At 39.7% G+C, this 27,032-nt stretch overlaps 1 protein-coding gene across 1 annotated transcript in view; it reads left to right on the plus strand.

Annotated features, from left to right (window-relative positions):
* Nucleotides 1-27,032, plus strand: part of CBLB (Cbl proto-oncogene B) — a 190,319-nt gene that overhangs the window by 95,819 nt on the left and 67,468 nt on the right. Inside the window, exons 5-10 of the mRNA XM_074972976.1 lie at nucleotides 4,689-4,845; nucleotides 9,410-9,531; nucleotides 13,084-13,221; nucleotides 14,878-14,965; nucleotides 19,067-19,198; nucleotides 24,452-24,655. Coding sequence (XP_074829077.1) covers nucleotides 4,689-4,845; nucleotides 9,410-9,531; nucleotides 13,084-13,221; nucleotides 14,878-14,965; nucleotides 19,067-19,198; nucleotides 24,452-24,655 — 841 coding nt within the window. The remainder of the gene's footprint in view (nucleotides 1-4,688; nucleotides 4,846-9,409; nucleotides 9,532-13,083; nucleotides 13,222-14,877; nucleotides 14,966-19,066; nucleotides 19,199-24,451; nucleotides 24,656-27,032) is intronic.

The following is a 27,032-nucleotide window of genomic DNA, read 5'->3' on the forward strand; positions in this document are numbered from 1 at the left end:
CCTGAAGCTTTAAAGAGGACCATTTTGTTGTTGTTAAACCAGCATAGGTACGCTTTGACTGCAATTGAAAGGGAAATCAGTGCAGAGACTCCCATTGATTTCAGTGTGAGTAGGATCAGGCCCTAAGTGAGCTTTAAATTCTTTCGATTTAGAAAAGTTCTGTCTCAAATAAATAAAACACACCTAAATACATAACAGATGGTCGTCCTTAGCTCCCAAGTGTTTTAATTCAGGTGTACGTTTCAAGCCACTTCACATTTATTCCTTTTATATATTTTCTCTCTGATTTTAATTAATTGTACAAGAGCACATACAAGAGCATCATAAAATAGCACATATAATACATGTTTATGAAAACAAACGAAAACAAACGTACAGCCTGATACTTTCTGAAATTAGTACTGCTTCCTAGAAGACATCAGAAAAGAGACAAACTGTTGCTGAACATATGTTTAAAAAAGAAAAAAGCCGTTTTTTGGGCAGCAAACAGTTTGAGTGAATTTATAGTGAGGATAGCATTTTTGTACTATCTTTTAGTATTCTTAATATGAAATACTCCCCAGAATAATGCCTCAGTAACAGTACATCATACAGCCAATGACAGCTTATATAGTTATTAAATATAAGACAATGCACTTATTCATCCTAATTATACAGAAAGCCTAACATGGTAGGGGGTGTCATATTGCATCTTCCTGATGAACACAGCAGAGGTGCATAACCCCTCCTTCTCCAGACAAGTTCCCACTGATCTGCCTAATCTCATCAGGCATGTGCAGAAATACCTGCCGACATCTAATGCTGGGCATCATTAGTGGCATGAAGCAACAAACAAAACAAGGACAAAGAGCCTGGAAACCATTAGCTGTAAATACCTTGTACAATTCAAGATGGAAAAGAGGCAGATTGCATTTGATTGTAAACCAGATCCTGTCTTCTTTTATTGTAAAGGCAACAAGCTTTCTCTAACATTATTTAGCAGGCTTGACAAACATACTGTTCTCTATAAATCCTTATCTCAGCATTCGTTTTATAAGCAGCATCTGAAGTAATGTTTGGATTTAAATAATAGACACCTGTACAAAACTGTAGATCCCTAACGTGTAATAAATAATACACCGGAAATCACAACAGCATTAAAATGATCATTCAAACAGGAACTCAATCTGACAGCCACCTACCAAAGCTCCTTTCCACCGCTTTACTGTTGTGGGAAGTTTACTCTCAGCTTTTTCTAAATACTCCTACCCACACCTTTTGCAGTGTGCTTGGGAGATTGCCAAATTCAGGCTACTTTGGACTAAAGGGGGAGGATAGATAGGGGAGGAACAAGTTCCATAGTCCTGGAGACCTCACAGAGAACACCTTGCTAGCAAACTCCCTCTTTTCTATGAAAGGCGGCCTCCTGCTCAAGGACTTCTCTTGACCACTTGCTGTCGGTATGGCGCCAGGAGAGAGGCAGTCCCTCAGGTAGGCTGGTCCCAAGCTGGTTAGTGCCAAAAGCTACAGAGTAACTTTATCAGAAGCAGAAATGAGTGTTTCAGCAACAAACAGTTCTCAGCTCTCCTGGGGACAGTAAATGATGGTCAAGGCACAACAGGCCAGATCCAAAACTCACTGAAAGGGCTCAGATGGATTTCAGTGGACTATAGATGAGGAACACCTTTTTTTTTTTTTTTTTTTTAAACACCTGTCCTGGAAGATTATCGCGATAAACTTCAGATGTTATTTCACTGGTTTAATCTCTCAACTGTGAACATGTCTGTCATAGGCTGAGTTGCAGATGGGCTGAATTGTGCATTAAGGTGTCTGACCTTGAAATTTTGTATCTTTTTTATTTTTTTAATCAGGTGAGGGGTAATAACATTAAGTGAATAGAGGATGGTAGGTCCTGTGTATCGGTCACATCCAATAATTTCTTCATGAAACTATTGCAGGTGGAGAACCAAGAGGGAGTTCTGACAATCCTGTCACATCACTCGTTTTTGCTTGCATTGTATTGAGATTACACTTGCATATGAGATTAATTTTAGCTTTAAGAGTTTAGATTTCCTCTTCTAACCCTTGCTACTCTAGTACTGTGATCTTGATACTGTCACCATTCAGAAAGTTTAATGAGAGAATCAAAGAGGAAGTCTAATTTATGATTACCTGTTTAATTCCTGTAATTGTGCCACCTAAATTCATATATAACTGTAGTTTTTAACACCACGGATGCACAGAGGTTTTCTATCTTTGTACTTAAAAGTCAGTGCAACATTTTGTTCTTTCTTTACCGTGATCAAAATTTGATGTGCATTCTTTTTTAAATGGCATCTGATGTGGTATCTCTCTTCAGTTCTTTGTGGTTTCCTGTTTTTCATACACAGACGAACATATCTGCGGAGATCTATTCAGCTTCATCATATATTATCATTTATGATTTTCTCAATACAAGCTTCAAAATGACATTTAGATTTCCAGGTCTAAAGGCTTTTATGAATTCAGTAAAGGCCAGATTAGGATTTTTCCCTGCAGCAGAAATATGAACTCAAGTCCTCAGCGTTCTGCTTTTAGCTGAAAGCTCTTTTTTTTAAAGTTAGGTGAATTGGCAAGTATTTATTTAGTGTGGAACAGTCAGATATAACTATCATTTTCTTTTATAACTCCATATTACTAAGTAATCTGAATTACTTTGTACGTGTAAAAAGGACATGTGAAAATGTTTGTGGAATAAAAATGTTGTGGGGTTTTTCTAAAGTTAGTGTCAACAGCAGAAGCCCATGAGGCATCTGTAGCATGTGTGAGGGTTGTCTCTTTGGCTCTTTAGACTGTTTTTTAGCATCCACATACACACAAACTGGCTTTAAAAACACAAAATCTTACACATTTTAAAGTCTTGCATATAACTACAGATCACCGAGAATGTGATCCTGTAAAGTAGGCTATTCTCTACTCCTACGGGGCATTGAGGTCAGTCAGTCCACCTTGCAGGGAGGGGTTTAATGCCTTGCAGAATTTAGATAGTAACCTTTATAATGACGTCTGGGTGAAGAAGCAGCAGCAGCAGCTGTTGACAGGTGGTCTGCCATGGCTTGTAAAGGGTTCCTCCACGTGATGGGCATCGCGTGGGGTCCCAGATCTCACCATCTTCATTGACAGTGGTTGGCAGAAGAACCTGCCAGTTTGTGCGGCAGATGAGTTCAAAGGGACATGGGATACAGAAGGATGGGGAGAGGAACTGAGGTGAACAAAATGTGACTCTACTAGAGAGGATCAGTTTAGTATGTCTTCGTTCTGAATTGCTCTTTCCATGCCTGCCATGCTCTGCTCCAGAGCTACAAATAAAAGTAGGGGCAGGTTCTGCCAGTTGCACAGGGATAAGGGACTCATTCCCTGTTAACGCTTGACAACTCAAAGCACTCATCCGGCCTCTGTCTAGCTGAATGAGGCCTTCAGTGCATTTCAGCTGCCCTTCCTCATTAATGGTAGCACCTATTCATCCTCTGTTGAATTCGTTTGCATCAACAGGCTCCTTCTTTTTCTCCATGCTGCTAGGACTTTGGGCTGAGAGGTGCCTTCCCCCAGTTCTTGTTGCATTCTTCAGAAGGGAAGCAGGATTTCCCCCCACCCCCAGTAGCAGGCTCTCAGCCTAGTAGCATCTTGAACTGTTGAGTCCTCAAGTACTAAATCCCTTCCTTAAATGCTCAGGTAGACCTTGTTTCTAGTCAGGAGAAAAGAGAATAAAGTCTCAAACGTTGAATAAAGTCATTTATTGAATAAAGTCTCAAAAGTTGCTCCAAAGTTAGCTACTAAATTGGATTCAGAAAAGTACAGTTTGGATTATTTATTGGAAGAGCTTTCAAATTTGTGCAGATATAGACATGGTAAGAGCTGCACTCTAATATCCATGTAACTGTTATAACCCGTTACCATTGCTGTCATCCTGCAGTTTTTCCTTTGTTTGTCACTATTACTCAATTCTGTAACAATGTTCTTATTTCTAAAACCAATTTCTTTAGGAGGGGGTCGGGAGAACAGCTGTATAGTCAAATAGAGCAAGCCACACTCTTTGGCAGTGACTTAAAGAGCCTTTCCCTTCCTTAGGTTGCTGATGTGAACTCAGCCTTGAGTAGTGGTGTCATAGCAGTTATTATCTGAAGGTTGTTGGCCTGTACAAAGTGAACTGGTATAAATGAGCCTTAATCACAAAAACTGCAATCACGTTAGGCACTAAGTAGCATACTTGTTAGTCTGAACAGAGGCCAAGTACCATGAAGACAGAACTTCCCATCCATCTCAGAGGTGTTTCCTTCAAGTCAAGATTGGGATCATGTGAGGTGGTTTGCTGTACCTGTTCTGTGGATAAATAGAGGATTTTAATCTTGGCACCAGAGACTCCATCAACTTTCCCGTGCACAAAATTCACTTACAGTAAAAACAAACTAACAAAAAACTCACCACCACACCATTTTGGGAAATAATTTGGCTTGAATATTTTGCATAATAAAATAAGGAGTTTAACAACATCCATTTAATGGAAAATAAGATGTACTAGCATTTGATTGAATCCTTGCAGAAAACTGAGCTTCAGTTTTTGTAGCAAAATCAAACATAATTAAATTAATGTCAGGCTTGAGTTGTGCTGTCTAAATAAGAAAATTTCTTCAATATGTCATCATATTAAATCGTTTCTCTCCCCCTCACAGAACTATAGTGCCATGGAAAGTGTTCCGGCAGTGCCTTCATGAGATTCATCAGATAAGCTCTGGTTTGGAAGCAATGGCTCTGAAGTCTACCATTGACTTGACCTGCAATGACTACATTTCAATTTTTGAATTTGATATCTTCACTAGACTATTTCAGGTAAAATTCTTAAAATTTTCAGCATTATGGAAGAACTTAGATCTGTGAGTCACCAAATGGACAAAAAAAGTCAGATGGTTGGAAAATAGTGAATGACTCAAACATTAGACCGTGGAACTAACTTTGTTTATTTTTTGTTTTTTGGTATCGAAGCCTATATTTTAAGATACACCCATGAAACAATATGTGCATAGTTTGTGGACATGGCTACCCTAATTGTGATACAGTTGTGGCAACTCATGCATTTTTTCCTGCATTTAGATTTCTCTCAAAAAATACGGGCCTGGGTTGCTCACTTTAGCCTCTCTCTCTATATATTGTATATAGGAGTAATTATTAGGATGCAATTCTGGTAAATGAAGTCTATCACTTATTCAGGCATTGGCTGTTTTTCTTCTTTGTCTGAAGTGTACATTGCAATTTAATGAATTGTTTGTGAAAATTATTTTGTTTGTTAAAGATGTGCTCACTGTGAAATCTGGATCCAGAACTGATTTTTTTTGAACACCCACAATATTCTGGCGTGTTCATTTCTGGGGATTTGGTATAGTCCATTAAAGGGCTAGGGACCATTTGCAAAAGTTGGATGATAGTAGGGTATGTTGAATCCAGGGCTTTTGTTTCTTTATCATCTCTTATTTTCACCAAGTGAAATTGCCAGAACCAATAAAAGTCAAAGTTAAAATTGTTCAGGTGTAACCCATCTCTGTTTAAGCTGTTCTGAGGCCAAACTCAGAGTCTCAAAACACAATCAAAGCATTCACCTTACAGAAATAACCAAAATGCATCTTTTATTTTATTTTATTTTATTTTTTTACTGGTGCCTTTGCTAGAGCTAGTGCAAAACTCAGCTATTTTGGATTTCAAGGATTTGTGTGAATCTTTGGCTCATATGGTTTTGCACCTTCCAAGCTTTGCTTTTGAGTTTGGGGTTTGAGTTAAACAAAACATTTCATGGCAAAATTCAGTTGAAACACCTAAACTTTGCCTGGTTTGAATAAGTTTCTATTCCAAACAAAAACTTATTCTGTGTTCAGCAGAAAATTCTGAAACCTTTTTGTTGAAGCTGAACTGGTTTTCAGGTTGGTAACTGTAAAAGGTTCCTGGGGATACCAAGAGCTGTGGGGGCATTGTGTTACCTCTCTGCCTCATTAAGAATGAGTTTTGCTGGCAATTAGACTGTGTCAGCTGCCTGCCCCTCCAGTTTATCTTCCTCACAAGCAAACCTCTTGAGGCTCTCCCGGCCTAAATGTTGCTAGTAGGTAACAATTGCAGCATTCCAGCCCATGAGTTCCTCAGAGATATTTCTCTGCAATCCTCAGCCCCTTCTGCTGTGCATTTACAGAATATATTAAGTTTGCTGCTCTTAGAGTCAGTACATCACAATTTATTAAATACAGCACTGAATTGGCCTATAGTAAAAATAAAACAAGTTCAACAAAAGAGCAAGGATAAACTGATACTAAGTAAAAGAGATAAAGACAGAGATGGTTAAAAGCAAATAAAAGTGAAAACGCGTCTAAAACTTCGTCTAGCAAGATACTGTCTTTGTTCAAGATGGGTTCTCTCACCAACCGTCTCCTTTGCAGCTTTTTACGGTCCAGCCAGGCCAGGAGCCAAAGATCAAATCACCTGGCTTTGTTTTCTAGGTGAAGGATAAAGATGGAGTTGAGACATTGAACAGTAGTGTCCCCTTAATTCTATAGCCTGGGGTGCCTTTTGCACTGCTTTGCAGCCAGAACAGCCACTCCTGGCCTGCGCATATACAGCCACCAGCATGTAAAATCACTTCCAGCTGTGTTACATGAATGCTGTCCCAGCCATTCATGAATTCCAGACAGGGCGACACCCACATATTCTTCAATCCAAGCCTTGTTCCCCAGAAATGTGCATCTTGCACTGCTCAGTACCCTCCTGGACCATATAAGCTCATAGTAAGTCCATCATTCCAACACTGGGTAATGATTATGCACCAGCCTAAGTAGAGATTCCCAAACACTTCAACCAAACTACACTGGTTTAGATAAAACATTAAAACAAGTTTATTAATTATAGAAAGATAGATATTATATGATTACAGGTAGAGATGCATATAAGTCAGGATTGCTTACAAAAGAAACAAATGGATAAACACAAATTAATTCCTAAACTTTACCAAGGCTCATAGGTTTAAAAGCAAAAAAGGGTTATCTCACCATCAGCTGCAATACATTTCACATGCTGCATCTCCTTCCAGTCTGGGACCACTGTCCCCTCTCTCCCCCCCCCCCCCCCCGCCCCTTTGTTCAGTGCTTTGAGTCATTTTCATGAGCAGAGAGATGGAAGATGGAGAGTGGTTACGTGGAGGTCACTGTCCCTTATTTTCATACTCTCCTTCTTTCTTTAAGGATTAACCCCTGCCGGGGTGTAGACAAACAGTTCCCTTTGTACTTGAGAGTCGAACCATGTCTGGGATGAAATGTAAATTTCTTGTTAACATCTCTCCATTGCTGAAGAATGGCTGCTTAAGGAAATGATAGCCCACTTGACTTTGGTGAAACCTGTCTGGGGTTGCTAGTGTGTCTTTGTCTCTGAAAACTGTTACCCGGAGTTACAACATTTTTCAGTAATGATACAGCAAAATCTCATAATTTTATATGCAGTGATGTTACACACATTTCAACAGGATACTAATATTCAGCAGATTGAGTTTTCACATCACACCTCACAAGGCATACTTTGTACAAAATATATCATAACCTTATAAATATGGTGAACATGGGATACAGGATGTCACAGGAGTCTCTCTCTGTTCCCTAAGAGATTGCCTTTGTCTTACAAGTCAGGAAGGCCTCCTGGGGAATTCAGTCTCCTGAGTCTGTCTAGGGTGAAGGAGCCATGTTAATTCGCTGTCTCTCGAGTTCAGGCAGGTTTAGCTTCATAATTTTGTTTATGGTTAATATGTAAATTGAGGTTAACCCACATTCCTTTATCTAGGACAGATGTGTTTATCACCTTTACCTAGGCTAGACTGTCAGGTCTTAAACATGTTCCAGTAACATCGTACAGAGAGAATTCATAACTTCACATATAAGGTTAATACATGCATTTTACAATGATATTGATATATCAATGTGAGTAACATGCTAGCTAATACCTCACAAAGCATATTTTGTACAAATACTGCAGCGATGTTTCAGGTGTGAATACGGGGTGCCTAGGATCACAGTAAACAAACCCAAACCTTGGCTTGGGGGTTTGATTACAAGAGGTTCTAAAAGGAACACTCCTACTAACTATACCATAAATTAGTATAGTTTGGAGTAACGTACAATTACTCTTTATACGAGAGCTATCCTGTTTTTCCTGCTTTGCTTACAAATCCGACACAGACCTTTTTGCTCTTTTAATTTCTATATATTAACTATAATTATGGAAAGGGAAGACAGTGAGCTGAGAAATACATTTTGTTCTGGCCCTGCGGCGTCTTGTAGATTGTTAGGAGGTTAGGTTTGGTTAAGAGCTGTTTTGACTCATGAACTGGAGAGCTCTCCTGAAGAATTGTTACTCTGACAGAGAGGGGCTTCCAAAAACCTTCATAACTGACACATTTTATCCCCACTTTCCTAGCACAAGCAGCATGTTTCTAAAAAATGTCACCTGTAAATGGAATTTGCATAAGAGAGTTGAACAGTCTCAAGATAGACTGTCTCATCCCGATTTCCCTCTTCTAGTCTCTTCCTTGACACACGCGCACTCCCCCCCCACCCCCGCCACAAATCCTTTAGCCACTGAGAGGCACTATTGTCTTTCAAAATGTTGGTTGTTGAACACTCACTTTTTTTATGTTGGTACCTTAAATACCGAAATAAAAGATGTTTTCTTTTGATTGAGGTTATAATCTGACATGTCAGGTGTGCTTCAGTGCCAGCTCTTTGAAGTAATTGTGACTCAAGTGAAATGGCAATGAAGATTCGTCAATACCCTGAAAGTAACACTGTCACTGTTCATCTCATTCCCTGGCCATAATACTGGTATGACAATTGACAGGATCAAGAAGTGTAGAGTAATAAAAAGGATGACAGTTCAGAAATCAGTGCTCCACTAGACTTAGTCTATTAGTATAATAATGCAGGGTCTTGTCTGAAAAAGTAAAGCTGTAACGTGCTTCTTTGCTGTGCATTCATACAAACTGTGCAGCTTTCATGAGAGACTTTCGATGCTATTTCGGGGCCCAATTCTGTGAACACTTACTATCAGTCATAACACTTAATAAGTTTACTGGGACTACATATGTTATCAGTGAACCTTGAGATACTGATCCTCCAAAGATCTTACACAAGTGCTTAACTTGACACATTGAAGAACTTTGAAGGACTCCTCACAATGCATAAAGTTATACACATGTGAAAGTCTTTGAAGGAGCAGCGCCTTAAACAGCTATATTAAATCAGATATGTACATTTTAAGTGAAATGGCCTGAAATAATTTCAGTCTTTGTCACAAGTAGTCTTGAGTTTTATTCTAACAGATACTTATAATTATCTAACTGGATTTATCATTTCATTATTTGTGTTCTTTTTAGCCTTGGGGTTCAATCTTAAGGAACTGGAACTTCTTAGCTGTGACACACCCTGGGTATATGGCATTCCTAACATATGATGAAGTCAAAGCAAGGTTACAGAAATACAGCACCAAACCTGGGAGGTAAGAGGTTTCACTGATTACTGCTTTACAAATAAACTTGGCTGTCTCTAAAGCTAAGTAATTATACTGGATCCATACTCCTGGGTCACATCCATTTGTTGTCTGGTTCGGGGGGAGTGAATTCATAACTTGATTAGCCAACATCTTTTTTTTCTGTTTGTCAAAGTAAAGCTGTATGATCTCTAATATATAGCAGTTTCTATATAAAGACTGTAGCTGAAACAAACTTCAAGCCCTCTTTTTGTAACAGGATGCAGTTTTGCCACCCCGAGTGCTCAAAAAACGAGAGTCAGTCCTCAAGCTTCTTTTTCTCTGTACCCTCAAGGCCTAGAAACTTACTTTAAGAAAATGCTGAGATTCCCCTCACTTTAAGAAACACACCAAATGTATCTGTGTAGTATAAATAGTAACATCTTGAGGCTTGGGATAACATCAGGAGAGCTAGTAACAAGAGGGATGACTGATCTTGCATCTGGAGTTTAAAGTGACAACTTGTGCTGAAAGCCAGTGATCCTCAAACTTTTTACTTCGTTACCCCCCTTACCTCTGTTTGTGTCCCCCCCCACCCTCCTGGAGCCATGGTCCGGTCCTGCACCAGCTCTGGGGAGAGGAGGTGCGGACGGGTAAGGAGGGACGGGGGGGGGGGAGGGTTGCAAAGTAAAAAGTTTGAGAACCACTGGCTTTCAGCGCCCCCACTGTAAAAAGTGTTCCAGTGCCACTGTCATAATTTAATCAGTATTACTTACAATATGTTGTCAAAAGCACATACTTGGCTCATCAGTAATTGTCTGATATCATAGGAACTGTACATTGACAAGGTTAAAAATGATCAGATTTGTGTGTGTGTGTAAATGTTAAAAAACTTGTTACTATACCTATTGAATTATTCAGCTGAGCTAACTTTCCCTATTTATGTTTATACTTTGTACTATTTGTGTTTTCCCCTTCACTCAGTTTTGGCAAATGCAAATACATGAGTCACTTCATTCTTGTTCAGTTGTTTTCTAGCCAGTGTAGAGTGTCCATATTTCCAATGGAAAAATGGGACACTGCATGGGACTAGCCCAAGGCACCCCTCCCCCCCCCGCTTTCCCCCATCCCACATGTGGGGCTGATCCGAACCACTTGCCTGCACCCCTCAGCTGGCGGCATTACTGAGCCCTGCCTGCCACTCGCATGGGGTTGGGACTGGTGTCACTGCTCGCTCGAGCCATACCCATGCCTGAGTCCTGCCTCTCTCCCCATCCCTGCAAAGCTGGCATTGCCGCTCACCCCCCTGCACCACTTTTTGACAAAACTGGGCATTTATCCTGTTTGCTCATGCCCACTGATCACCAGTTAGCAAGGGCAAATGGGACAAATGCCCACTTTTGCCAAAAAAGTCAGGCCAGCCGGGATAGGGCTTAAAAAAGGGACTGTCCTGGCCAGAACGGGACATATGGTCACCCTAAACCAGTTTCACTTTCTTTTTCTCACCTTTCATGTTCTAATGTTTAGGTCCCTAACACTTTAGGGGCACACTTTTATGTCTGACCGAAGAAATATCCTGAAAATTGGCAGGATGAGGAGAATGTCATTGGAAAATAATTTCCAATATTGGGTTTTCTCTTTTAACAAAACCTAAATCCATATCTTGTTACCTGGCCTGTAAAGGAATCTTGCTTTACCGGTTTAGATAAGTTGATACTGATCTCATGCACGTATGATAAAACCCAAATAAGGAGGTCATGATGATTTTCAGAGTAGTGTGCTTTAGTTGATCATTAATGAAGTAAAAATGATGGTTGTCGGGTTATAAAGAAAAAAAAAGGTCTTTAAAAGTTCATAGATTTTTAAGGCCAAAAAGGATCATTAGATCATCTAGTCTGACTTCCCGTAAAACACAGGCCATAGAATTTCATTGTTATCCCTTTAAAGTGTCCAATAACTAGTGATTAGCTAAAACATATCTTCCAGAAAGGTATTCAATCTTGAACTGAAGACTTCAAAAGAAAATCTTATCCAAAGCTGCTTTAATGTTCCCTGTTACACAGAATTAATTTTAAGACCAACTTCTCTCTCTCTCTCTGATTAGTATCACTAGGGAACTTGTTAGGTTACTTACGTGAAGTACTGAACCTTCCAGAGAGAAATAGTTGATATAAAGTGAAATTGTTTGTTCACTTTAAAATGTTCTGGCAATTCTGAAGTTTTTGTTCAAAAGCCAGTGAATAGAAACAAGTTACTCGTCCAGTGAAATCTTGGCCTCAATGAAGTCAATGGCTGTTTTGTCATTAACTTCAATAATGCCAGGATTTCACATTTTATATTTATTGTGGAGGAGGTACAACTTTAAGCAGTGATATTTCACACTACAAATCTGATCACCTTTCTGTGGCTGGATTTCCTGTTTGAGCAATTAAAAACCTGAAGTGTGATGTCTGACATTGAAGATTCCATAATTTTTAATAAGAGCAAGAATTTGCTCCTGCATTCTTGCCTATAATTTTCCTTTCTCTTCTATTGTGCAATGTGCTGTGCATGGTTTTTACTCCTGGCTGCCACCTGTTCTACACAAAAGTGGCTGAATTTCAGTCATGCTGTATATATGTTATCAGAGAAGCTCTTTTGAGTACAGTACTTCAGAGTAAAATAAGCTATATAAACATTGGGGCTGATAAGGATTTTTTTTGAAGTGAATTTTAAATCAAATTAGGCCTTTTTTATTAAGGAATTTTTCATTAACTTTATTTTCCCCTTAATTTTCTCTTCCTTAAAAAAATTTTCCATTAGGTTGCTCTGACTTTTTTTTATTCTTTTTTGTTTTTTGAGATTTGTGTTTTGGTTGTCTGTATTGCCTGTTTTGAATTAACTTACATACTAATAATGGTATTTTTCCAAAATTAAAAAAAATCCTTTTTGAAAATTACAGATTTTGCAAATGCTTTTTTGTTAACAGACACACACAATCCTGCATAAAATTCAGAAAGTGAAAAATCCAACTGTTAATACAAAAGAACTTCCATTCGTTTATCTGAAATATCAATGATATCTCTTATATTTTTTACAGCTCTTATACATATAAAATGTTCTCGTAATTTTATATAATTTATTATTTGTATTTCAGTAGTGTCTACTGAACCCAAGTGAGATCAGTTATCACATTAGGCCTTTATTTACAAATAGGAGATGATCCTTGCCATGAATAGCTGGCAATGTAATGCCCTGATCCTAAAAAAGACCTAAGTGTACACGTAACGTTATATAATGGGAATATTCAGTTGTAAAGTTAAACGTGTATAAGATTTTACAGGATTGGGGCCTAAGTAGACAACATACCAAAAGTAGTGTAAGGGAACCATTATCCTCCCAATTTTACGTGTGGGAAACTGAGTACAGACAAGTTTATATGATTTACCCAAGGTCACATAGGAAGTCTGTGGCAGAGGTGGAAACTCCGTCCAGATCTCCAGAGTCTCAATCCAGTGCCTTAACCACAAGACCACCTTTCCTCTCCATTTGTTTTGCCAAGCATTTTTATTAAAATTGACTTTGTAACCCTTTGTCCTCCAGCTACATTTTCAGACTGAGTTGCACTCGACTGGGGCAGTGGGCCATTGGATACGTAACTGGTGATGGAAACATTTTGCAGACTATACCTCACAATAAGCCTTTATTTCAAGCTTTAATTGATGGCAGCCGGGAGGGATTGTGAGTACAAATGATAACTTTTTCATTTTATAAAATATTGATGTATTGCTTTGCTAATTCATAATTTAAAGCATCAGAAGTAGTAGATGATATGGCTGTTTTGTAGTCGTTTGGAAATCCATAACTATTACTTTTATTCATCTATAAAACACTTACTTCAAGATAATTCAGTTAACCGAAGTTGACCATATTTTATGGCAGATAAATTCCAGGGGAAAATGAGATTGGGGAGTTATAATTTAAATTTTGTTTAAGTGCATAAGCTGATCATGCAATTAGTTCTGCTAATTGCTCCTGTGTAATACTGGACAATGAATATTAAATATATTTGATAGCTTTGCCTATGCTTTATAGGCCAGAAATGTCCCAGGTTTTTAATATTTTATGTGTGTGTGTGTGTGTGTGTGTGTGTGTGTGTGTGTGTACGCACCAAACTTCAGGTTTTCTGGGATTTTCCCTGAGAACTTTGATCTTTTTATGAAGGTCTCAAGAATTAAAAAGTTCTGTGCAAAATTGTAACTTTTCTAAGAGTACATTGGTTCTTTGTGGCGAGTGCCACAAATAGGCATCTGTATCACTCTTGGGGGTGGGGGGTCAGTGTGTGTTTGTGTTTTTACACTTTGGGATTACTTTTAAAAGTAAATCAGAGATTGCTGCTCTACTTCACCCAATTAATTCCATTCCTAAAAGTATCATTTAAAATTTTGAATGCTAAGTGGTTTTATCTGAACAAAGTATCAGGATTCCTGTCTTGTAAAACAGAAGATGTTTTATTGTTGCTCCTATAACATTCCTAGACAAGAACTACAGAAAAATAGAGTTAAGGTTGAGAGTACACATCAGTAATTTAGGGTGAGTTCATTACAGGAATGTTGTAATTATCCCAAATCGAAGTGTTTTAACCCCAGACATGTTAAGGTATGGAAATACCTAGTCGAGAAACCCAGGCAACCTTAACTCTGCCCTTTAGTGGCACCATACAATAACCATATCATTATGATTTATCCATTTTAATATATGGTCCCAGATGAGATTAAACTGATTTTAAAGGGGTGTGTGGGTGTTTGTTTGTTTTTTTTTTAAATAACTTGTGTCCCTATAAAATATAACTTTCAATGAGATTGAATCCCTGCTTTCGGTATAAAACTCAGCTGAACCTTAACTAACATCAAAATAGTTTTCTTCCTTACCCTACTATTTTAATATCCCTAGATATTCTCGTTTTAAGCCCATGGATTCTAAATATAGTTTATTTTCATTATTTACTTAAATATAAACATAGATACAATTTTCTTCCCTTGCTGTCATTTGTGTTCCATTGCGCTGAATTCTCAGCTACATGCGTCACACTGAGCAACTAGAACCATGCAGATGGTTTTGAGATCACTGCGACTCTGTGTGGGTATGCGGGCCCAACTAAGCATATTCTGTTGCAAGATGACCTCAGATAGTGCCAAGGATAATTTTAGTATAATTAAGTTCTGTTTAACCAATTGCCAATTGTTAAAAGAAATTGGGAAATATGGCTCAGGAGAAATAAGATACATTTTAATTAATATCTGATGTTTCCCTTATTGGCTAACCATAATTTCATAATTTTCTTTAACAATGAAAGTTGTGGGAATATAAATCTTAATAATAATTTGTGTAATTCAGCTATCTATACCCAGATGGACGAAGTTATAATCCTGATCTGACAGGATTAAATGAACCTACTCCACATGATCACATAAAAGTTACACAGGTATGTTGCATGTTACAAATTCTGTTCCTTATTTGCTTGGTGCCCTATCCAGCAGTGATACGGTTTTTTATTAAAATATTAGAGAAAAATTATTGAGATTGTGATTGACAAAAAAGGGGTTTGAGAAAGAACTGGATGGCAAGTCTTAAAATCTAAAGATGATGGTAATGCAGATGTCTCTCTTTTAAGTTTTGATTTTAACCATGTTTTGGGAGGGGGAAATATTTTCACAGCTGCTAACATTTTCTTTGTGTGCTGAAGGGTTAAGAAGTTTAATATTTTGTAATAGTGATGTGGGGACAGGGAAATAAAGTAAGGCTTGGAAGTTGCTTTGAAGTCTGAATATCCAACTGTATAGAGCTTGCAGAAAGAAAATACATGGGGTATTATCAGAAGGTTACCATTTCCTAGTGTGTGTCTTATTTCCCCTATGTGTGCTATACAAACTGGAGGGAATTCAGGGGAAAGGAACACATTATTAAAAGGCTGGAGGGAATGGCATATTTGGGAAACTTAATACCTAAATATATGTATAGTTTGGATAGGCATTGGCATGACACCAGTCTGCAGATATTTGAAACTAGAGGAAAGGGAATGGTACCCCTTTGTACCATGGTACCCAATTAGAAGGAAAGGAAGATTATAGGCTAGTTATTAGGAGAATCTTCTTGACAGCAACTTCTATAAACTTTGGGATAGTCTCCGAGGAAGTTGTGGAAGTGCTGGAAAGCTTTTATATTGACCAGACACAACTTTATACAATGTTTGATGAAATATTCTTGTGTTGGCTGCAGAGGAAGACTCAGATGACCTATTAGGTCTTTGTCAGTTCTAAATGCTGTTTGCATACCACGTTTACAGAATTTACAGGAAGAAAAATGTTGTTTGCAACACACTGGATTAGTGGGAACTCATTATTAAAATGTCTATCCCTGAGTAGGAGACTATCTAAAATGATTGTTTGAGGAACGTGTGGAAACTTCCAGAAGGCTGACACCCTTCTTCTCCTGTTTATGCTAATGTTGAAAGAATTAAGCCTAGGGCTATGTAGATGTTTTTGTGTGGGAAAAGGCCACCTGGCCCAAAATTCTTGCCCTTTTTGATTAAGAACCCCCTACTGCTCTTCTGCATAGTTCCTCCCTTCTCCAAAGGTCAGTGAAGTTAAAAGGACAAATCCTTACCTCTTATTCTAGTTCATTGCTCGGCTCTGGCAGCTGGAAAGCTGGTTTAACTGACTGCTGCTGATTCCCCTGGTATGAGGGAATCCCGAGGTGGGATAAATCCAGCATAGCTGGCTCTATTCTAGAACCCTCCCCCTCACCTTCTCCAGTACTGTACTGGGGATGTGGCTGGAATGCTGCTGCTGCTAATGGGATCCCTTCAAGCATACCTAACTGGTATAGTTGAGAGCAACACTGGGGTTCCTAGAAACTATGACACAGGTGATTTTAGAACTGGCTCCAGGAGCAAGTTGCTGCTCATGGCTCATCTGTGGGGAAGCACCACAACTGTGCTTGGTGTATACTGGCTGCAGCTGAGAGTCTGGGGCATGCTCTTTACTTTTTCTCACTACATTATTCCATCTGCTATTGACATCTGACTTGGGTCTTTAATTTATTCCATTTCTCCTAAACTTGTGTACCTCCTTCTCTCAGTATTAAAAACTGTATCACAGTGTAAATAATTTGCCTGCCAACCTTCAAACCCTTTCTCAGTTCTGGAAGCTTTTGCTACATCTGTTTTTCATCTATTATATATAAAGATTTCAGGGTTGTCTTATCTTGTCTGTTTTATCACTCTGAAGATAGAATGTCCGTTGAGTCAGTGTGAAGCAATGGAAACTGCTACCAGCATGGCTGAGAGTGTTTTTGTTCAGCATATCACCAGGTTTAATCATCAGTGGGCTTTGTGGTCTGTTAACATACAGTTTTTAATTTCACAGTCACTTTGACCTTAAGTATTACACCCGGGTTGTGAACAGCTGCAGTAAGGCATGTATCTATGCCATGCCAAGAGTCCTAGACCAATGTGATATCGGAGGTAATTCAACCAATCACCATGCTCACTTTACAGCCAATTTACACGCAACAGTTGCATTGGTTGTATGAGCGAGACTGCACAAATGATGGATTGCTTGGCCCAACTGCCATAGTTCTCCAAAACCACCCACAGAACCACACAACATAGCTACCTACCTACATATATATAAAACGTAGCCCCTAACCACAGTGCACACCCACATTCCCCATCTGCACAAATCAACACAGAATTCCCCAGCACAACCCCCAGACACAAACCAGCACAATAACCCCCACACAGTAGCCCCCCACTGCAGCGTACCCCTTTATTTGCCACCTGCACAAATCAACACAACCAGGACCCACAATAGCCCCTTACCGCAGCACACACCTCTCATTCGCCACCTGCACAACTAAACAGAAACCTCCCAGGGCAATCAACACTCTCCCAGCACAATCTGAAGATACAAATCACCTGAACTAACACACACACTGACCCCAAACACACACACTCCCTCACTGCAGCACACACCCCTCATTTGCTACCATGACAAATCAACACAAAATCCCCAAGCACAACCCTCCCCAGACACAAATGAACACAACCACACACACACACACACAGTAACACCAAATACATGTAGCCCCTCACCTCAGCACACACCTTTCATTCGCCACCTGCACAAATCAGCAAAAATCTCCCAGAACTACACACACTTGCCCAAGTCATCAGTTTACAGTTTGTTACAGTTGGCTGTCTGCCCCAGCAGCACAGCGAGCATACATAATACTTCCAGACACACACACAGCCATAAAATTGGCACGCTCATTTCCAAATAAGTTTATGGCTTCATGGTAAGTGAGTTATTTGTATTACAGTAGCTCGTAGTGGCCTCTACTGGGATCAGGGCCCCATTATGATTACTGAACAAATACACAGTGCTAGAAAGAGACCCTTCCAATTGAAATAGACAGGTGGGAGGGGATGAGGTAAATGGCATTCAGCGAGTCTGTGCCATCAGTTATTGTTCAGTAGCATACAAGAACTGAAGTTCAGTCACCATTCCCAAATAGATGGTGAGCACATCACCATAACCACCAACAACCAAATGGCACCCATGTTGGCACTCCTATGGGGAGGCTAAGGACTGAATGAGATGTGAAGAATGAGCTTTTCTTGTTATGCTCAAGGGTGGTCTCTCTGTATGTGTGTTGAGGCACGTGAGGGCAGATTGAGGAAGCTCATGTTTCATTGACCCTACTGTATCTGTTCTCTGGATAAATAAAGGAATTGACTTCTTGCAGCTGTCAGTCTAGGAGTTTGCACCAGCATTAGATTCACACTAAAAATAAAATATATAAAAATCACTGTTACTGTGACTCATAATTTACCTCCTGTTCATCCTCTCCCCTGTGACCTCCAGACCCTTGTTCATTTTCCTCTTCTAAATTACAGACAAGGAAGGCAGTATTCTTTCCTTGGCATTGAAATGACCATTGAGAAAGGCACAGCCTCCTGTAATAACTGATTACATGGAGAAGCCAGGTCACATTTTCCCAAACTCCAAGCTGTGGATTGATGGAGTTAAAGCAACCTCAAAGCTACTTACACATGTAATATCTGAGAGCCAGGAACAGAGCTGTGCAATCCAGTGGTTTTTCATGTTTCTGATTTTATTAATGATACTTATTAGATTTTCTCCCCCCCACCCCGTTAAATTTTCCAAAGTAACTTGTTCTAAAAGTTGATGATGGAGTTAATAAATGTTTCTTTTTTTATAATTTGAATATATTTATAATAGTGAGATAGTTTAGAAACACAAGTTTTACTGATAATGTTTATAGAAATGCCATTAGAAGAACAGATCTATTGAATGTATTTTTTAAGAAGCAAAAAAAATAGGATTGTGTGAAACCTCCATTTTGCTGTCAGATAGATGTTACAGTAGTGCTGTGTACTGCTAAGAAAGGTAAGCCAGGTGGGAAGTCCAGTATAATGTGCTTGCCATAAGTAGAATTTAAGCATATTTCACTGTTTACTGATCATACTAGTGATACTGACCTTGACTCTCTCTTGTTCCAGGAACAATACGAATTGTACTGTGAAATGGGTTCCACTTTCCAGCTGTGTAAAATCTGTGCAGAGAATGATAAAGATGTGAAGATTGAGCCTTGTGGACATCTCATGTGCACTTCTTGTCTTACAGCATGGCAGGTACGGTCATAATTCAACCAGCAGACAATAAGGATGGATTGCTTTATTATTCCTCTTGCTATTTTCAGTATGTCTTGACCGTTCACCTCATCCTTCTCTAGCATTTAGTAAGGTCACAACCTTACTACTTGTTGTCACAACAACGCTTTTAAAATGGTAAACTCAGTAACATTTATGGGCTTAATTCTTGCACCTGGAAAGCTAATACAGGAATCCTTAGCATCTGAGCTGAGTGGCCTGGTGGCTGCATTTGCTGATTGCTGCTATTGGAAACCTTTTGCCAGATCAGGGCCTAGTGAGGAGATGAATGCTGGGACCCTGGTTGCCCACTCAACCACGTGGGTTGCTTTATGAAGAGAGCTGAGGGAAAGGTGAGGGCAGGCAGCAGCTGGGAGTTATATGATTGACTATACAGGGTTTTGTGATGCATGAGGTCTTTATAGTGTTCCCTAGTGACCAGCTCACTTGAATGAGGGGACAAAATGTGTTTGAGTGTTTTTAACCACTAGGTCACTGGTTCAGATTGCACTCATGATGGTAGTAACATATTTACCTTCTGATAGTGATTGGCCTGTGAAAAATGAGTTCATGATCTCGGTCCACTTCCAAGTGGATAGTGCCAGCATCACAAAAACCCACCTCCACAGTTTATTACAGTTGTTGGCCATCTGTGAAATTATCCTCTCACTTACAGAAGTGAATGTGCTGGAAAGAGCTTGTGGTGGCACAATTTGGGGAAGTGTGTCCAGCTCCTGCCCACGCTATATCAGTTCTGTGGAAAAAGAGCATATTTAACAAACAGGATGATTTAAAAAATTGCAGAGAGAGCAGTTTGCAAACCCCTTAAAAATGCAGAGAGGTTATTCCTCATTACAGATCGGAGCTTTAGGATTTCTCCTGATGGTTCTTTTGAAAATGAATCTTTTCAGTATTACTACTTTGGGCAAGTTGTCTCACCTTTCCTCTGCTTCTGTTTTGCTGTCACTTAATGTGTATGTACATGGTATACCACAATGAGATGCCAATCTTGGGGTGCAGCTGTAATACAAATAATGAATAAGAAGAATAGAAATAGAGGCTCTGATTCTTGTCTCATTTTCATTGGTTTTATGCCAGCATACCCCACTAACTTCAGTGGAGCTCCTTCTGGCTCAAAATCTGATCAGAAATCTTTTTCAGATTCCCATCTAAAGTGTAATCATTAGCAAGCCAACTCTTAATGAAAAAATGAGCGCTGGGTTTGTCTTCCATTAGCAATTACATTTTCAATTTAATCAAACTTCATTGCAGATTTAACTCCTGTATAATTAATGAGAAGATGAAGAAACATACTGTAGCAATGTCAGTTGTTACAGGCTGCCAGTGGGTTATTGTTTAATTGCTGTCATAATGGCTCATTAGACATGCCTCAGGAGAGATTTCCAATACTTTTTTGCCTCTCAGTGAAACATCTGTGTTGTTTAATAAATTGAATAAGCAACTTCATATCTTCATAGAATGCTAAACATGATACAGTGGAAGTCAGTTTGCAACAGTCTTTTATTTAGGAATCTTTAATTTAGCTTATTACTTTTACATTACACAGACAGTAAGAGCGTGATTAACAATTCTTTCCCCCCAGAAAACTATTTTTTCTGAACTGTAACAATCTGTTCTGTTAGGAGTGTATATGTATACAAAATTGCATTATTCTGCATCATGTCTAAACTTATGCAGATTATGGGAGCTGCATATTCAGTTTTTGCAATAACATAGCTATGTACATGTATATGCATGGGTAGGTATATTTTTGACGTGTGTATGCCTGTAGATATCACTTCTTGTTTTCATTTACTGTTTTAGCATGCAGAGCTCAGCTGATGGTAATTTTGTTTTTGTGTTACTCGACATGAGTTAATATTTTGGAAAAGTTGAGGGCAGACAGGCAGTCATGGAAAATGGAATTCTCTGACAAGCCAAGTACAGTACAAGCAGCATAAATAGAAGCCTCCTAGCGCTGCCATTTTAGCATGCACTAACCCTGTTCTGTAGGGCTACTTCTATGATATAACTGTGCAAGGGAAAATAGCCCTAGGAAGATATTTCTGTTGACTTTTTATAATGGTAACCACTGTACGTCCATACAGTTCATGGTGTCTCTTCTCAGACTTTCAACAACGATGACAATTGTGATGGTTTCTTTTGTGATATGGCCACAAGTGCTATAAGAAGTAATTAGTTCAACTTATTTCACAAAGGCAGCCCAATGGTACTTAGATGACAATTTACATTCAACACAAATTGGATTCGATTGAAACCAATGTTCTGAAGGTGAAAGGCTACATATTTCAAGGCAGTTTCCTTAGCTGATTATTACTGAGGTACACCATACTTGTGTCTCCTGGTATTACCATTTATGTAAAAAATTTTCTGGTATAACTGATTGCAGTCAGAAATATGTTCAATTTTAGGGTCTCTAGGGACCCTGTTCAGGAAGATATGTAAGGACACCCTGAACTTCAAGCACATGACTAGGGCCATTGATTTCAATAGGAGAAGTCCCTGTGCTTAAAGGTAGGTGTTTAAATACCTTCCTGAATAGGGGTTTGTACGCTGAATTTGTAAATGCTATGAGCATGTATTACTTTGTACAGTATATTAATATTAAAAGTTTTCATAAAAAATCTTTGCTCATATTCAGCATCACAACGGTCATGTGCAGTTTTGTACATGAAAAATGTTGACACCTTTGTACTGTTTAGTTAGCTTGGTAAAGGTAAACTAGTTTGACCGGAAGCATCCCCTGACTAGGTGAGGCACATAGTGTGTCTACAGTCCACTGTGCAAACTACTGACATTGGTAGGTAGCAAAGAAAACTGAGTAGTAATTAAACTTTTTTTGGGGGGGTGGGGGGTCTGCTCTGCAACATGTTAGTTCCCTAGAAAAGTAAAAGAAATACGTGATAGATCCAACCACAAAAGAAATTCCCCTGAAATGAAGTTGGGTTTAAACCAGGGGTCTCAAACACTCAGGCCACATGTGGCCTACAGGATTATTTTCTGCTGCCCGCCAGCTCCCTGCGGCACCCCCGCTCCCCCAGTATTTACCTAGAGTGGCTCCGGCCTGGCGCGCACCAGGGGCAGGGCAGGCTCCCTCCCTGCCCCTGTGCCACTCCGGGAAGCGGCCGGGACCTGGGGGAGGGGGCGCAGGGGTCTGTGTGTTGCCCTGGCTGCTCTTCCAGGTACCTCCCCCGAAGCTCCCATTGGCTGCAGTTCCCCGTTCCCAGCCAATGGGAGCTTTGGGGGAGGTACCTGGAGGAGTGGCCAGGGTAACACACAGACCCCTGTGGCCCCCAGCCCCTCTCCCAGGTACTGGCCACTTCCCGGAGCGGCCCGGGTGCAGGGCAGGCAGGCAAGGAGGGTGCGCGCCAGGCCTGACCCGCCCCTGAACCTCTCCTGCAGCTGACCCCCCTGCTGTACCCCACACGCCTCCTGCACCCTGACCCACCCTGCACCCCTGCCCTGAGCCCCCTAACGCACCACGCACCCCTCCTGCACCCCAACCCCCTGCCCTGAGTCCCTGACGCACCCTGCACCCTCCTGTACCCCCTGGGGGCACGGAGGGGTGGAGTTGGGGTGGGGATTTCAGGGAAGGGGTTGGAATGGGGGCAGGGAAGGAGTGGGAAGGGGGGGGCAGGGCGGGGCCTCACAGAAGGGGTGGAGTGGGGGTGGGGGCGGGGCCAGGACAGCAGGGGGTGGTGGTCAGTGGTGCGCCCTCGGGCCAATGTACTAGTCCTCATGTGGCCCTCGTGGTCATTTGAGTTTGAGACCCCTGGTTTAAGCAATTTGTTAGGGTTTTGGGCCCTAGTACTGATGTCAGCCCAGTAAATCAAGAAATGTGTGGGATACTATCTCAAAAAATAGGCCAAGGATGAAAGTCTTTTAATTATTTTATTTATTCATTCATCTAGCATTAAAGGATAAATATACAGGCTTGCTTTACATAACTCTGCTAAGTCGGTGAGTAACATGCCTAATCCCCATAGTTAGTAATTAATGGATTGGATCTTCAGATACAGAAGTGAAATTCAGGACGAAGCTTGTAAATGGAAGTGCTTGGGGGAAAAAGTTACTGCAGACATGATGCAGCCACTCTAGTTTTCTTGCCTTAAGGGGTGGTACACTGATAGACTGTAAAGCATTTGTCAGGGTACTAATGATGACAGACTATAGGCTACAGTAAAGTATTGCCAGATAAAATAAGGTCTGTTCTTTCATCCTTAAGAATTGAATTGAGCTTGCTTGAAATTTCAGGATAATTTTTTGTAAACTGTGAGTTAATACTGATGCCCTTATCGCTCTTTCGCCAACGCTGTATCTAACATTACAAATAAAAGGTGTCAGAATTATAGATAGGAAGCTCTGAAACCTTGACATAATTTCTGAATTTAAATCAAATTAGTTTTGACTTCTACAGTTCAGATGCAGATCTAAATCAATACAACACAGTGGTGGTCACATATGCATCGTGCCAGTCAAAAGCAATTTTTTTTGCAGTTACTTTTACTGCTTCTCTGTAAGACGTGATCTTGTCCACTAGAGCTTAAAATATAGTTAAAGGGCCAAATCTTGCTTGCTTTACTCACCAATGAAGTCTGTGGGATTACTAGGCGAACTGAATTTGGCTTTTTGAAAGTCACTTGGCATACTACCTTGGCATTTCTTAGAGATGTTTTATCAAAGATTTTGATGACTGACACACAAAAATCACGTGTATGAAAAGCTCTTGACCTAATTTCTTGTAGAGCTAACAAATGCTTCTGTTCATGTGTTTGTTAACAATGCAGTCAAACATCCCCGAGAACTATGGTTTTGGATTTTCTGATGTCTGTCTGTGAATGAGCATTGAAATGTAAGCCTAAAAGGCAAAGTGTTATATTTGGCATTTGGGTGGTTTTAAGCTAACATTTTAAAGAATTATGTTTTGATTATTTTATTTAAAAGTCAACTTTAAAAAAAAACTAATTTGCAATAATGACCATGTTAATATATATAATATATAGGTTTATATAAATATATATTATATTTATAAATATATAAAAATAAAATTCAGGCCACTAGTGGAATGAATTACTTTGTCCAGTAAAATATCGGTGGACCTGTTTCTGATTTGCACCAAGACCTCTTTACACGTTGCCAGAATCCGGTAAAGGGACCTTAGCATAAACAAGAATATTACCCTCTATCTAAAAGAATACTTTTGCTTTTGTGCAGGAATCCGATGGTCAGGGCTGTCCTTTCTGCCGATGTGAAATCAAAGGAACTGAACCAATAATTGTAGACCCTTTTGATCCGAGGGATGAAAACTCCAGGTGCTGCAGTATTATAGATAGTTTTAGTATGCCCATGCTAGACTTGGACGATGATGATGACAGAGAAGAATCTTTAATGATGAATCGGTTGGCTTCAGTACGAAAGGTAAATGTTTAACAAGTGCATCATGTGGAATCAAATACGTTTGTAATCTGTAGTAAGTGAGTAGTGTAACTGCACATTAAAAGTTCTTGTAGTTTACTGAATAGATCTTAGGATGGTGAAGCACTATGCATTTCATAAAAACTGTAGCCATAAAAATGAATCAAAACGAGTAGAATATTCTTGTTTGTTGAATGGGGAAAATGGGTTGTCTTCTCTCTTTTTGTAAATTGGGTTAACTCATTTGAGTAAAGTGGAGCTACATCAGTTTATACCAGTTAAGAATCTGGCCCTGTTTTGGTATTAGGCTTTTTAAAAAAAAAATCAACTTAGAAATTATTTGTAGCAGATTTGTCTTTGGTTCTTCTCCCCCGTAATCGTTGAACTTGGTTGGAATCCTCTGTACTCGTTTTTGGTATAGTTGGCTGGATATTGTGAACCTTATTGCTTTTTTATTTACACATTTATGCAAATTTACTTTAAATTGGTAGTATTCAGATTTCATTACTATACTGTGGTCCAGGTCAGATACTGTCATGGAATGGAATGCTATCTTTTTTGCATCACTGTCTTTTTTTTTTTACAATGTGCTTTTCGTACAAAGCCTTGTACAAAGGCCACATCACATACTAGCTCAAATATTCATTTTGGAATTAGTTCTTCAACCTATAACATCTTAATTGATCATTTCCCAATCATTGTGTTTGCTTCTATTAAAGAGCACTCCATTCTTTTATCCCAGAATGTACGTCAATCAGTGTCCTCATTTACGTACAGTATGTTTTGGGTTTTATCTGCCATTTCTGATACTCTTCCAGACCCTCTTGTGTCAGAAACATCATCTCTCTATGTTGAAAAACTGCCTGATGTTAGGAACCTATTCACCATCCACCTCTCTGCCTTTTTATTGCCAACCATACCCTAACCTCTGTATGTGGTACTAAAGAACTTTTAGCCTTAAGTTGATCGGCTTTCATAATGTTACTTTTATGACCAGGTATAATACAATAAACTTTTATCAGAGATAAATTGATTAAAAAACAATCACAAACCATTAAGTACCCTACAGTAGTATATAGTACAGTGAAGAGCAAGCATAAACTAGATTAGTTAATTTGAATAGTCCGTGTTCAGCATTTCACTCTGTTGCTTTAAAACTATTTTAAAAGCTTTCAAATTCATCCTCCCCGCTGCCCATGAATCTTACTTTACATTCAGCAAAGGGCAGATGCTAATCATTTTGGTTCTAAAGGCTGGAAACATTGTCTTTCCAAAGTGACTCCAGCCTTTTCCATTCTTGTTTGCCCCTGAACTTTCAAGTGGCAAATACAGAATTGTAAAGTGTGTTGGATGAATTTCAGACCAGTGTTCCCTCCTGATCTGGAAGGTATTCTTGCAAATGAGGCCTCTGCTTGGATTCAGTGCCAGTTAAGGGGTGTAAATACCCTTTTCCCCAAGGTTTTAGCACTTGCTCCGTCTTCCTGGGTTGCAGAGCCAGAGACAAGACATGGTCCAACCGCTTTTATGCAGTAGTCCCAAACTAAATCAGTACAGCTGCTACAAGAACAGTCTGGAGTGTTACCCACACAGTTCTGGAGCAAGAGAGAGGGGGGTCCCAGGGTCCTGTGAGATTGTGGGGGGACAGCTTCAGGATTTATACAGAGCCTTTTGGTATTGCTCTTTCAAAAGTTTCTCTCTCTTCAAATCACTTCATATTCAACATTTCTTCCGAGCCTGTTAGAAGAAACACTTTTCCCTGTGGCATTTCATAGGTTTTATTCTTTTTGCATTCTTTTTTGGTTTCAGTAAGTGCTTTTTAATGTGTTTGAGGCTGCATGATGGCTCTGTCCCTCATGGCTCTATTGCACAATGTCACTTGAGTTGCTTGTGCAGTGGAGATGAGATGGTAAACTCATTCATTAGTTCTTCCAGCCAATCCAGGCATGTGCCTTCCCATATTCCATATTCTCAGAACAGTGTGGGGGGTTGGATCACAGAAACCCTCTTGGGACTGCCACATGATGTGCCAAGACTACTTCTGCCCCTGCTTTCCCTGCCAGCCTGGGACTTCAGCAGCCTGTCTCGTTGAGCCAGACATGCCCGTCTGCTCCAACACAGATCCAGGGTCTGAACCACATGCCCCAAAGCTGCCGACTTAACTGAAAGCAACTTAAGTAATGTCCCTGTCTTTAACACTCAGATGCCCAACTCCCAATGGGGTCCAGACCCCAAATAAATCCATTTTACCCTGTATAAAGCTTATACAGGGTAAACTCCTAAATTGTTCGCCCTCTATAACACTGATAGAGAGAGATGTACAGCTGTTTGCACCCCCAGGTATTAATACATACTCTGGGTTAATTAATAAGTAAAAAGTGAT

This window comes from Natator depressus, chromosome 1 (assembly GCF_965152275.1).
Source record: "Natator depressus isolate rNatDep1 chromosome 1, rNatDep2.hap1, whole genome shotgun sequence".
Taxonomy (NCBI): Eukaryota; Metazoa; Chordata; order Testudines; family Cheloniidae; genus Natator; species Natator depressus.